Genomic DNA, 14193 nt, shown 5'->3' with positions numbered 1-14193 from the left:
TTCCTTCTCCAATAGATGGACATAGAGATTATCATATTAAGTGAAGGGAGTCAGAAAAATACCATATGATATCACTTATATGTGGAATCTAAATTATGACACAAATAAACATATCTATGAAACAGAAAACAGACCCACAGACACAGAGAACAGACTTGTGGTTGCGACAGGGGAGGGAAGGATTGGGAGCTTGGGATTAGCATATGCAAACTATTATACACAGAACAGATAAATAAGGTCCTATGGTACAGCACAGGGGACTACATTCAATATCCTGTGATAAACCATAATGGAAAGGAATATGAAAAAGAATACATATATATTTATATAGAGACACACAGCTTGACTTCTCTGGTGGTTCAGATGGTAAAGCGTCTGCCTATAATGCGGGAGACCTGGGTTCAATCCCTGGGTCAGGAAGATCCCCTGGAGAAGGAAATGGCAACCCACTCCAGTACTCTTGCCTGGAAAATTCCGTGGACGGAGGAGTCTGGTAGGCTACAGTCCATGGGGTCGCAAAGAATCGGACACGACTAAGTGACTTCACTTTCACAGAGACACACACAACTGAATCATTTTGTTGTACAGCAGAAATTAACACATTGGAAATCAATTATACTTTACATTTAAAAATGACACATATATACTTATCTATGAAACAAAAACACTCACAGACAGAGAGGACAGACTTGTGGTTGCCAAACCGAGTGGCAGGGCAGATGGTTGGATTGAGAGTTTGGAATTAGTAGATGCAAACTATTATATTTAGAAAGGATAAACAACAAGGTCCTACTGTATAGCACAGGGAACTATACTCAGTATCCCATAATAAATCACAATGAAAAAGAATATGAAAAAGAATATATACATATAGTTGGGTCACTTTGCTGTACAGCAGAAATTAACACGACACTGTAAACAACTGGTTTTCGATAAAAGAAATTTTTTAAAAAAGGTAATTCACAATGATAAAGGGATCAATTAATCAAGAGGAAATAAAAATCCCAAGCATTTGTATACCTAATAACAGAGCTTCAAATTATATAAGCAAAGCTGTAAGAAGTGCAAGAGATAAAAACAAATCTATAATCACAGAGATTGCAATATCGCCCTTTCAATAACTGATAGAATAAGTAGAGAGAAAATTTCATAAGGATATAGAAAACTTGGACAACACTATCAACCAACTGGACCTAATTGAGACTTATAGTACACATCATCCCCAAACAGAATATACATTCAAAAATGAAAAAAAAAAAAAGGTTCAAAAACAAAAAAAAGGTACAAGGAACATTTATCAAGTAGACTGTATTCTAGCCCATACGTAAGTCTCAGTAAGCCAAAAAGCATTTTAATCATATAAAGTATGTTTTCTGACAACTGTATTAAATTAGAAATCAGTAATAGTAAGATCTCTGGAAAATTCCTAAGTATTTAGAGACTAAATAACATGCTTCTAAAAAACCTCTGGGTCAAAGCAGATATCAAAAACGAAACTAGAAAGTAATTTGAATTGAATGAAAATGAAAAGGTAAGATATCCGATTTGGGGACAGCTCTAAAACAGTGCTTAGGGGGAAATTTATAGCACTAAACATCCATAATAGAAATAAAGAAATGTCTAAGTCAATGACCTCAGCTGTTACCTTAAAAAACTAGACAAAGAAGAGTAAAATTAAACCCAAAGTCAGCATAAGAAATTAGCAAAGATCAAAGTGGAAGTCAATGAAATAGAAAACCAAAAAAAAGAGAGAGAGAAAAATCAATGAAACCAAAAGCTGGTTCTTTGAGAAGATCAGTAAAATTGATTAACTTCTAGTCAGATTGCTAAGGAAGAAAAGGGAGCAGACACAAATGATCAGTATCAGAAATGAAAGACACGACATCACCACAGATTCTATACATGTCCACAAGGCAGTAAGGGGATATTACGAATAACCTTACGTCAATCAACTATACAACTCAATGAAATAGACAAATGCCTTCAGAGACACAAACTGCCAAAGCTCACCAAGAAGAAACAAATAAATTGAAGAGCCCTATATTTATTTTTAAAAAACTTAATTTGTAGTTAAAAACTTGCTTGCAAAGAGAACTCCAGGTTCAGAGGGCTTCCCTGGTTAATTCCACTGACTTTTAAACAAACAAAACCAATTCTATACAAACTCCTCTGGAAAAGTGAAAAGGAAGGAAAAATTCCCAACTCATTATTTTGGACTTACTAATATAAAGCTATAGTATTCAAGACAATGTGTTCTTGGCATACAGACAGGCAAACAGATCAACAGAACAGCAGAGTCCAGAAAAAGACCTGAAAATACGGACAACTGATTTCAGCAAAGGTGCAAATGCAATTTAGTGGAGAAAGGATTGTCTTTTCAACAAAAGAAGCTGGAACAATTGGAAATCCACATGCAAAAAAAAATTCTGGACCCATATCTCATATCAAATGCAAACTCAAAATGAATCATAGTTTTAAGTGTAAACCCTAAAAGTATAATACTTCTGGAAGAAAACAGAAGAGAAAACCTTTAAGACATGGAGTAGGGCAAGATTTTTTAAGTAAAACATTAAAAGCACAATCTATAAAAGCAATTACTAAACTGGACTTCGTCAAAATTAAAACAACTTCTGGTTTTCAAAAGACAAGCCAAAAACACCAGGGGAAAATATATGCAAACCGCATATCTGATGAAGGTCTTGTTTCTAGAATACACAGCGAGAAAACAAACAACCCAATTAAAAATTTTTAGCAAAAGACTTGAACAAGTACTTCACCACAGGCATAAAAACAGCAAATATGCACATGAAGAGATGCCCAACATCATTCATTAGTCATTAACAGTTAAAAATCACACTGAGATACCTACAACAATTGAATGGCTAAAATTAACTATACCAAGTTTACAATGATATGGAGCAACTAGAACACTTGTGGAGATGTACATGTTACAACTACTTTAGAAAATAATTTGGCAGTTTCTTCGAAAGTTAAACATACACCTACCATATGACCCAGGGGCTCCACTGCCGGGTATTTACCTCAAAAAAGGGCAAATGTCCACACAACAGTTTGGACTATATCCAAATGTTCCTCACCCTTTTACTTGTAATAGACCCAAACTGGAAACAACCCAAATGTCCATCAATAAGTGAAAGGATAAACAAGCTGTGATTGGAATACCACACAGCAATAAAACAGTGTACTTCTAATACATGGATGAATCTCAGAATAATTATGCTGAGTGAAAGAAGCCATACAAAAGAAGAGAGGGTACATGGTACATGTTCTATGTATAAAAACTCTATGTACAGTTTATTATATGTCAAGTATATGCCAATAAAGCTGTTAAGGGGGAGGAAAAGGCACAGGGAAATTAAGTAACTTGGATAAGGCGTCACAACAAAATGCTATCATGTGGATATACCATATATAACAACTCCCTACTATTGAATATCATATTGTCTTTGATTAAAAATAAAGTTGTAATATAATATCCCTCTCTTTCTCTGTTGTCTTTATTTCCCTTTTCTGAGAGCCCGGTTTCAAGTAGTAGAAATACTAGATAGACCAAAGAGGATGCACACATTTAGGGCTATTAACAAGTGGGTCCCCAGAAAGCTTGGAATGAGGCCTATCCTCTGAGCTACCTCCACAGTCCCATTTTCACCAGCACACTTCCTTACTGGGAAGAGGTAAACAGGTTCATTCTTGCCCATGATTTCCCCATCCCTGTCTTCTGTGGAGTGGCAGATAAACAAAGAATCACCCTGAGCTCTCAGTCTGCCCGCCTGTGAGATGGGGCTATGACCAATCTCTTCCAAAGCTGTGACCAATCTCTTCCAAAGCTGTGAGGCTCTGCAGGATGACAATGGTGGGCAGAGCCTTCTATGATGACCGAGGGCCTTGGTCCTGTTCACTCTGGGATGCCTTTGGTTAAAATTATCTCCCTGTGAGTCATCTGCACCAGGGGCAGTGCCCCACCCACTCCCAGAGCCAGAGAACCATGCCACTTCTCTCACCTGTTTCTTGGTGTCCACCTCCAGAATGTCCATCAGGTTGATCATGATGTTTTTGTGTGTCTTCTTGTACTTCCCAACCCGCAGTGAAACAGTGAGCCAGCCAGGCCGCCCCGTGCACATGAAGGTCTTGCTGCCCTGCTCCTTCCATTCCCGAACCTGCAGACACGAGCAGAGGCTGAGCTGGCACCCGCAGGGATCCTCTGGCAGCTTATAGCCCTGCCTTCAGCAGAAGGGGCGGGGAACAGTGCCTTCACTTGTCAGCAACCATTTACAGAGGCCTGAATCCTTCCAGACACCTGGGGGAGTGGGATGATGAAAGGCCCACTGGCCTTACCCTCTGGACTCTCCTTGGCTAGTGAGGCCGACAGAAAAGTCAAAGTGTTGCTACACCACAAAGCAAAATGAAGAAAGAGCTGGAAAGCAGGATCAAAGTGCTTTGAAAACATTTATTCTAACTGCAAAGTTCAGGGCAGGTGTTATATTGGAAATAATAACAACCACACAGGGACAGAGGAGCCTAGTGGGCTGCCGTCTACGGGGTCGCACAGAGTCGGACACAACTGAAGCGACTTAGCAGCAGCAGCAGCACACAAATGGTAACTATTGGGTTGGCTGCAAAGTTCGTTCAGGCTTTCACGTACCCAGCAAATTTTTTGTTCAACCCAGTATCTACTAGCTGCGCCCCCTGCGCCAGGCACCTGTTGTGTCTTGTTTCATTTAATTCTCACAACAACCCAGGTGTTTGGGATGATCTGCCTCCTTTTGCAGATGAAGAAAATGAGAGGCAAAATAACTTGCCCAACATTATGCAACTGCTGAAGGGCAAAGCCCAGATTCACCATCAGATCAGATCAGATCAGTCGCTCAGTCGTATCCGACTCTTTGCGACCCCATGAATTGCAGCACGCCAGGCCTCCCTGTCCATCACAAACTCAGGACTACCCAACTTCAGGCCTGGAAGGATAAACGGGCTTATATTAATTGGCAACAGAGTAACAGCTAACACTTACTGAAGCTGATGATGTGCCAAGCCCTGTTCTAAGCATCTGTGCGTATTAACTCGTGTATCACTCTGAGCAGGAGGGAACCAGCAAAGGAGGCCAGACTCACCATCAGACATGGAAGGAAGAACTTCTGCTAAAGCTCTGCTATAAGAGACCCGAGCACAAAACACACAGAACAAACGGCTCAGGAGGAACATGGGAGGAAGCAAACCCTTCTTGCTGATGGAAAATGGCAGGGAGGTGGACATCTGCTGCTGTGACCTGCGACCATCCATGTCCTCTTCATCTGCTTCTAACAGTCCCATCTTTCTTTGGTCCGGGTGATGCTGATTGCCGCCAGAGATGGGCATGTGACTGAGGTCTGACTCCATTCCCCTGGCCACAGTGACCAGTTCAGGGACAGGCCTATGATCCAAGTTAAGCCAATGAAGACCAATTCCAGAAGAGGGCCTCTCACTTTACAGGAGTTGCTAGGCTGGCTGGATATAAGCCAGACACTGCTGGGGCCCCTGCAGGGAGACAGCCTCCCTGAGAATGAAGTCAACTCAGAACAAAGCAGAGCCAAGAATGACAGCTGGGTGGAAAGACAGAGACTGATGCTGGATCCAGTGAGGTCTGAGCCGCTTTTTTTCCTGGACTTTTCTCTCTTTTTTTGGCCAGACCCTGTGGCAGGTGGGAATCTTAGTTCCCAGACCAGGGGTCGAACTCGTGCCTCCTGCATTAAAAACTCAGAGTAAGAGCAGAGGCTTAACCATTGGATTCCCCGGCAAGTCCTACTTCGGGACTTTTCAAGACCTGGGTCAATAAAGTCCCCTTTTGCTCAAGCCAGTTGGAGCTGAGTTTCTGTCACTTGCAATCGAGAGTCCTAGAATAGGCTGCACTGAAACTCATCAGGCAACATGGGGAAGCTCAACATGGGGAAGAACTGTTCTGCGATCAGAGAGGCCAGAGTCCCATGTGAAGCAGAGGTTTTGCACAGAGGGGTGTAACTGAGGAAGGGATTCCTATGAGTAGGGTGTGTGACCAAGCAGACTTTGCCCCTGCCCAACTCTGCAGTTCCAGGACTTAATACAAACCTGGAGGTGGGCAGGATGCATTGGGAGAGCTGCATGCAGCCAGGAATGGGAACTGGGGGTGGAGGACGGGACTGGAACTCCTGTTGTTCCAAGCTGGAAACACTGGTTGGGATGGATTCTGATGGGAGCCAACCAAGATTTTGGGCAGGGAGGTAATCCTGTGGCACCATGCCCTTATGGCAGGGCAAGCCAGAGAAAGGTGGGCAGGGCCCAGGAAATGGGCAACTGGTCAGGTAGCTATCATCACTTTCCAGGAGTGAGGCAACAGAACCAGACCTCCAGGGTAGAATGGAAAGGACTGGGAAAGAAGCAACGTCAGAGTTCAGGTTCAGAGATTGCGCTGACCTGGCTTCCAGACCCATTTACTAGCTATACCATCTTAGGCACATCTGTAGAACAGGTGCAAGATCTCCCAGGGTGGTCCTTTTCTGGTAAGTGGCCAGAGGTGACCTCTGAAAATGGTTTACTATTTACTTGACCCAGAAAACTCCACAAAATTATGCAACTCAAGAGGTTTGAACCTTCGTGTTCACTTTAAGAACACCCGTGAAACTGCCCAGGCCATTAAGAGTATACATATCCGAAAAGCCACCAAGGATGTCACTCTACAGAAGCAATGTGTGCCATTCCGCCGTTACAATGGTGGAGCTTGTAGGTGGGCCCAGGCCAAACAGTGGGGCTGGATGCAGGATTGGTGGCCCAAAAAAGAGTGCTGAATCCTTACTGCACATGCTCAAAAGTGCAGAGAGTAATGGTGAATTTAAGGGCTTAGATGTAGCTTTTCTGGTCATTGAGCCTCAAGACGCAGCTCAGGACTTACAGAGCTCTTGGTCGGATCAACCTGTACGTGAACTCTCTCTGCCATACTGGGATGATCCTTACTGATAAAGAGCAGATCGTTCTTCAACCAGAAGAGGATGTTGCATGAAAGAAGAGGATACCCCAGAAGAAACTGAAGAAACAAAAACTTATAGTCCAGGAAGAAGTGCCACCAAAAAAGTAATAAATGCAAAAAACCCCCACAAAGACCTATCAGCAATGCGGTGAGGATGAAAAATAATGAACATCAGTGGCACAGAGTGTGGCACAGGGTAGGGCCACAGCAGTGGGTTGGTCTGGCAAGACCCCTTGTCTTCCTGTCCCTAATGTTGCTGTTTAGTCGCTCAGTCGTGTCCAACTCTGTGACTCCAGGGACTGACTGTTGTAGCCTGCCAGGCTCCTCTGTCCATGGGATTCCCTAGGAAAAAAATACTGGAGTGGGTTGCCATTTCCTTCTCCAGGGGACCTTCCTGACCCAGGGATTCTGCATTGCAGGAAGATTTTCTACCACTGAGCCACTGAGGAAGCCCTTTGGTTTAGCTTAGGTTCAGAAGTGCTCACTGCGCTGCTTTGGGCCAGAACTCATTGGACAGAGAGGAGTCAGCAGTCTGCCTTCATGGAGCTCACACTCTGATAGGGAAGATAAGCAGGGAAATTGAGAATCTGAGCACATAGAAAGAACTAGGAAACAGGACCGAAAGTCGGGAGGGCTCTGGAGCTGTGACTGTGACTAGCACAATCCATGGCAGCCTGAGTAAAGGGCTTCCAGATGCTACCTGCTCCCACGGGGTCCAAGGTCTATCCCTCCCATCGGTGGCTCTCCGCATTCGTCTTCACGCTCTTATCGGCAGCACTCAGCCAGCAGCAAACAGAACATGGAGGCTGCAACACCTGTGGTGAGGGTGGCTGCAGGAAACAGAAGCTCTGTGCAACCCGAGGCCAGTAAGAAAGGAACATACGGAGGGGCAGAGGGCGCCAAGAAACTGCCCAGGCCTGATGTTCATGCCTGATGTCCATTCTGGCGATGGCACAGAAGGAAAAGGCTCGGCTGTGAGCTGCAGCAGGCGTACGGGTTCTGTGAGCGCTGACATAGGGAAGGACACTGCCTTCTTGAGTGAGCGCCTGGCGCAGGGTCTGCGAGGCTCCCCACCCTGGTGTGGTGCTACCTTCTTTAGTCACTTTAGTCCTCTAATCTAAGCGCGTGAAAAGCTCCTTGCTACAGAGTAAACTCCAAACTGAAGCCCCCGCCCGCAACCTAGCTTCAAACTGACTTTCGGACCTTCAGCCCCTCCCCTTATATGCTCACACGTTCCCCGGATCATTCCCGCTACTTCCCAGTCACCAGCGCCAAGTGCACTTCCTTGAAGCCCGGCTCCTCCTCTGAAACCATCTGGGCCTGGTGAGAGCTACCTAAGTACGATTCTTTACATCTCGTCAGATAACCCGCACGTACTCTGCACACAGTAGGCACTCCATAAATGTCGGAGCAATGTTCTATTCAACGCCTTTGCTTACTCCGTTCCCTCTCAGGAAGCACCCCCGCCCCCATCACATTTCTGTTGAGTTCAAATCTCGCTCAAATGCCACCTCTTCAAGGAAGCCCTTGCTCCGCGCCGCGCACCACTTTGCGCCTGGCTCCCGCCCCACCCGGCGCCGCTCACCTGTTTCTGGATGTCCCGCACGCGCTGTTCGTGCAGCCGCGGTGCGCTGCTGAGCTTGAACACCACCCAGGCGCGCACGTAGTAGTAGATGTCGAAGATGAGCGAGAGAGGTAGGAGGAAGAGGCACACAAACACCCAGCGCTGGTGGATGAGAACGAACTCCAGCCCCTTCACCCGAACCCAGAGCAGGAAGAGCAGCGCGCACACGGCCAGCGACACAGCGGGCTCCATGGTGGAGCCGGTGGCACGCCGCACGCGGGAGGCGGTTTGCGGGCTCGCGCCGCTTGTCACCGCCACCGGCTCCTCGCCTGCTTGCACTCGCAGCCGCCCGCCTCCGGCTCCCCGCGAGCCTAAGGACCCCTCGCCGTCTAGCGATTGGCTCGGGTCGCAAAGGTTCGGTGGGCCGAGACCCTGGTGGCGACCAATGGCGAGCCGCGCCGGGGATCGGACCAGGAACCCGCTGATTTTATTGGCTGCGGGAGCCTGTCCGCTCCACCCTCTTCTCCTCTCGGACACGCTGGGAGGGGGTGGTCGGGGACCAGCGTGCTGGAGGGGTCTGCTGCGCTCTGGTCTGCGGGGGTCTTCGGGGAGCGGGCTGCGGGATTCGGATGTCCAGGCCCTGGAAACTGAGGAGTAGCCCCAACACCGAGGGGAGCGGTTGCAACCTCCACCCCTCCTCCTTAGGTGGCGCCTCTTCGAGAGCCGCGTTAAGCAGTCATGCGTAGGGTTACCTCCCAGGGTGTCGGTTCTGGGCGTCCCACGCTCTGGGATCGATCACCCTGCACTTTGGCCGAGGATGCCCATCTGGGCCAGGGAGGGTGGAAAACTGGCCTTGAAGTCCACGGGTCAAGTCAGTCTACCCTCAAGGCCAAGAAGCGCACCTTTTCATTTTTCCAGGCGCTTTCTCTAATTCGAGTTACGCAACAGTTCGGCGCGGCGGGTAGTTATGAACCCATTTTATGGACGAGGAAACATCCTAGAAGGATGAGGCCTGCCTCTGGAGGACTTTCGAAGCGCAGGCTAGGGCTGGCGCCCTTCCCCCTCTCCCGCTGGACTGAGCGGAAGGGGAAGACTTGAGGAAAGGACTAAAGGAAGGAACCGGCTCTGTAAACTTCTAGCGCCCTCTCTACCAGGCAGTGTTGCAGACACTGGGGCAGGGTGGTGAGCATAGCAGATGGCCCTGCCCTCTTGGAGGAGCTAATCCAGAGGAGCACGACTGTTACCAGCAAAAGCTTAAATCCAGTATCATTTGCATTCCACAGGATGCTGCAGAGAGACAATTATTTCTGAAATTTTAGGAAGTGTAGTTTTTTTTTTTAATTTCAGAAGCCTAGCATGACTCACTAGGCCTTTCACTGGCTCTGCTTACCTCCCCACTTTCCTTTTTCACCTTTGCCCTAACAGGCACTCTTTAGCGGTTGCCGGGGACCCCCATCCCTCATTTCAGGCCTTTGATCAAGCTGACACCTCTGGCATGCCCTTTGCCATTCTATTCGTAGCTAACATTACAGGTCCTTGAAGTCAGCTCAGGGCCACCTCTAAAACTACATGTCCTTCCCCTTTCAGGTGCCCATAAAATAGAGTGCGTCTATTCTGTGTCATGGGGCTTCCCTGGTTGGTTCAGTGGTAAAGAACACCTGCCAATGCAGGAGACATGGATTTGATCCCTGGGTGGGGAAGATTCTCCTGGAGGAGGAAATGGCAATCCACTCCAGTATTCTTACCTGGGAAATCCTGTGAACAGAGGAGCCTGGTGAGCTACAGTTCATGGGGTTGCAAAAGAGTTGTATTCTGACTTAAGAGACTCAGTAACAACAATATTCTATGTTACAATTCTTTTATATTATTTCATAGCCATCTCTGGGTGTCTCTCACCATCACAGACTGTATTTCCACTTTCTAGCATAATACTTGGTGCACAGTGGACATCCCAGTGTTTGCTGACCAATGAATGAGTGAAGAATGTAGATAGAGGCTTGAACATTCAAAGATCAAAATCAAATAGTGAGAGGGTGTTTGCACTGGGTTTCAAAAATGAATCATCTAGACCTGTACAGTCTTAACACAAGAGCTACCAGCTACTGGTATGCGGCTGGTCCAGACTGAGACATTTTCAGTGTAAAACACGAACTGGATTTCAAAGACAGTACAAAAAAGAGAATGCAAAATACCTCGTTATTAATTTTGACTTTGATTATTTTCCTTTTTAAGACTGAATAATATTCCATTTTTTAAGGTACCACAGTTTGCTTATCTGTTTATCCATTCATGGACACTTGGGTTGCTTCTATGTTTTAACTCTTGTGAATAATTTTGCTATAAACATGGATGTGCAAATATCTTTCTGAAAACCTTGCTTTTAATTCTTCTGGCATGTATCCAGAAGTGGAATTGCTGGATCGTATGGTAATTGTGTGTTTAATTTTTCAGCTGCCGTATTGCTCCACTGTTGCTGTCCCAATATTTGTTGCTTTCTATTTTTTTTTTTTTGACAGTAGTCATCCTAATGTTTGTGAGGTAGTATCTCATTGTGATTTTGATTTGCATTTCCCTATTGATTAATGATGTTAAATGTTTTTTTCATGTGCTTTTTGGCTATCCCTATGTCTTCTTTAGAGAAATGTCTATGAAATCCTTTGCCTATTTTGAATGGGTTTTTTGTTGTTGTTGTTGAGTTTTAGGAGTTCTCTATGTACTTTAGATATTATCCTTTATCAGATATACGATTTCTCCAGTTCTGTGAGTTGTTGGGCCCATTAATTTTTGCCCAAATCAAGGAAGCTCTCTTTGATAAGGAGTCTACTCACAAATTGTTGTTAATAAATGTGTATTATTTTCATGGAAACCTAGTTATAATGCTTAGGAATAGGATGTTCTGGTTAACAAGTACTCAGGTTAACCGGGAATTAAGCAAAATCCCTTTTACAGTTTGGCCATGTAACACTCTTTTTAAAATGTGAATGAATAGACCCTAAACAACACAAATAATTTTACTTATTAAGGAGGTCAGTAAACACCAGAGTTCTAACAAAGAGCATTTTATTATATTTTTACAGAACAGCTACTGAGATCATTCTGGTCTTTATAACCAGTCTGAGGACTGGCAATGCAGAGAACTGTTAATCTGAGTTTTTAATAAATGGGGACATTTAGACATAGAGATCTTAAGAGACTTGCCTGATCAGTGTCTTAGTCTAGTGAATAGAGAAGTCCAGATATGGCTCCCATCTTGTGGATCTTTCCATCACTTGAATCTGCTCCCTTGATTATTATGTGAAACATCATTTCTTATGGTTAGGATCTAGATATACAAAGTGGAAGCTTTAGAATAGAGTTTCTTGAAATGTATTCTGAGACAATCCACATCAGATTACTGGCTAAAATGCAGATTCCTGAATCCCACCACACCCCACTGAATCAAAATCTCCCTAGGTGAGGCCCAAGAGTCAGCTTTTAAAAAAAGTCTCCAAGTTATGCTTACATGTGCTAACATTTAGGAGATTGGATTAAATATGTATTGACTCTGAAATGTCTCTAAGAATATTTATCTTTGGTTTTAAATGAAGCCCTAGTGAGATTGTTTTTCCTTGCAAAGTGCAGTTTTTGCCTAAAAGTCCAGTTTATCTAGAAAACTATAATAAGAAATAAGAAAACTGTAATCTCGCATCTAGATTATCAAGACTTTGCTTGTTTTATCACCTTGAGTGTCTTAAGAACAGTAAGCAGTTTTTGAAGTCTCCAGGACAAGACTTTAACTCCATTCTAGGGGAGCTGGCTTTCTTATGCTAGTGGTCAGAGTCATTCATTCTTTGATTTACTCAGTTTCTCACTGGTCATGCTTTCTAACTCAAACACCAGCAACAACAAGGGTGTTTATTTTCTCATATAGCCAAAAGTCCTAGTGTAGATTGACCCAGAGTTGGTTAAGTCATTGGCTCAATGACAGCTTGAAAGACATTATTCTTCCTGTTCTGCTTACTCTGTCTTTCCTGGGTTAGCTTCCCAGATAATGGCCAGAGTGATCACGGTTCCAGGAGATCCATCAGATACAGCAACATCCTGGGGGAAAAAGGGGGATCATTCTTAGATGGATATTAACCATATATTCAGTAATTGTTGACATGCAATAATTGTGCAATGTACTGGGGATACTGTAGCGAACTAGATACAGCCATTGCCCTGACAGATCATTGTGAAGGACCTGGACAGATGAATAGGCAATTGTGAAACAGTGTGTTAAGTACTATGGTAAGGAATTATAGGGTTCTATGAAAGCACATGAAGAGTTGTATTTTATATGTATGTGTGTATATACAGATGACCCTTGAACAACATGGGTTTGAACTGTGTGAGTCTACTTATATGTGGATTTCTTTCATTAAATATATACTATAGAACTATCTGATTCCCAGTGGATTGAATCTTGTACTTCCCTCAAATGGCTTATCATCAAAAGACAACTAAAGTTCCCATATTCATAAACATCTTCCTAGATATAACTCTGGCCCCATATACATATACATACATACATAATTCCCTGAAGGTCAATTCAATGAGAGCTTTACAATTTGCTTTATAAAAAATTAACCATAAGCTATAGACATTTAAAATGGTTTCCTTATATTCCAAAGTATGTGTGTGTGTATGTGTACAGGTGTGTGTGTGTGGCTTAACTTATTTAATCAATCCTCTGTTGAAGGATCTTTATTTTGTCATGACAGGCAAAGTTCCAGTGAATTTCGTTATCATCCATGTTTTTGAACACAGTACACAAGTTGCACATTCAAGGAACAAGGGACTTCATGAGGTCCAAAGCCTCCTACTCAAAATGTGGTTGTTGGACTGACCGCATTGGAATCACCTGGGAGATTGGTAGAAATGCAGAACCTTAGACTCCACCCTGGACTGACAGAATCTTCATTTTAACAAGATCTTGTCTGGGGGAGAAGGGGACAGTTTCCCTGACAAACCTGAAAAGTGAACAGATACAACGCAGGCAACAATTTGGGGTGAGACTGGTCAAGATGGAGGATATAGCCTCTTGGAAGGAAGGCCTTGGGCCTGGGAGGACACATAGGAAGAAATCCTGTGTGGCTGGAGCTTAAGGAAAGAAGAGTGGAGGAGGCAGGCAGGAGCCAGACCATGGTACTGACTCTGCACTTCACTTGGGAGCCAGAAAAACTATTAAAAATTTCAGAGTAATATACTCAGAATTTTATTTTAACAAGCAACCTGTATAAACAACAGTATTTCCAGGTTTCGTTGCATCTAAGTTTTCTCTTTTTTGGCTGTGCCACACAGCTTGCAGACTCTTAGCTCCCTGACCAGGACTGAATCCATGAGTGAACCTCATGAGTGGTCCAATTACACAGAACACTTAAAAAGGAGAGAAAATGTTTCTGGCAGAACAGAAGAGAAAAAGGAGAGGAATTGAGCACTGTTGAATCAGGTCAGGCATGACATCCATCATCTTAATATAACTTTCAAAACAATACTGTAAATTAGGCCTTGATGTGCCCTTGATGTGTCAGTGTTTGGAGAGGTAAGGGAGCTGGACAAGGAAAATAAGGTGCTGGGCACTTGACCTTCTAGGAAAACTATCATGAACCAG

General features: G+C 44.3%; 1 protein-coding gene across 1 annotated transcript in view; it reads right to left on the bottom strand.

Annotated features, from left to right (window-relative positions):
• The window catches only part of DHCR24 (24-dehydrocholesterol reductase), a 34253-nt gene extending 25324 nt beyond the window's left edge, over positions 1-8929 (bottom strand). The window contains exons 1-2 of the mRNA XM_019957393.2: positions 8583-8929; positions 4023-4178 (exon numbers count right to left, since the gene is read on the bottom strand). Of these exons, the coding sequence (XP_019812952.2) occupies positions 4023-4178; positions 8583-8813 (387 nt within the window). The 5' untranslated portion in view covers positions 8814-8929. The remainder of the gene's footprint in view (positions 1-4022; positions 4179-8582) is intronic.
• Positions 8930-14193: the final 5264 nt, after the last annotated feature.

Source organism: Bos indicus, chromosome 3 (genome assembly GCF_029378745.1).
Source record: "Bos indicus isolate NIAB-ARS_2022 breed Sahiwal x Tharparkar chromosome 3, NIAB-ARS_B.indTharparkar_mat_pri_1.0, whole genome shotgun sequence".
NCBI classification, from domain to species: domain Eukaryota; kingdom Metazoa; phylum Chordata; class Mammalia; order Artiodactyla; family Bovidae; genus Bos; species Bos indicus.
Note: the sequence above shows the minus strand (reverse complement) of the source record. Positions and strands in the feature narration are given on the sequence as shown.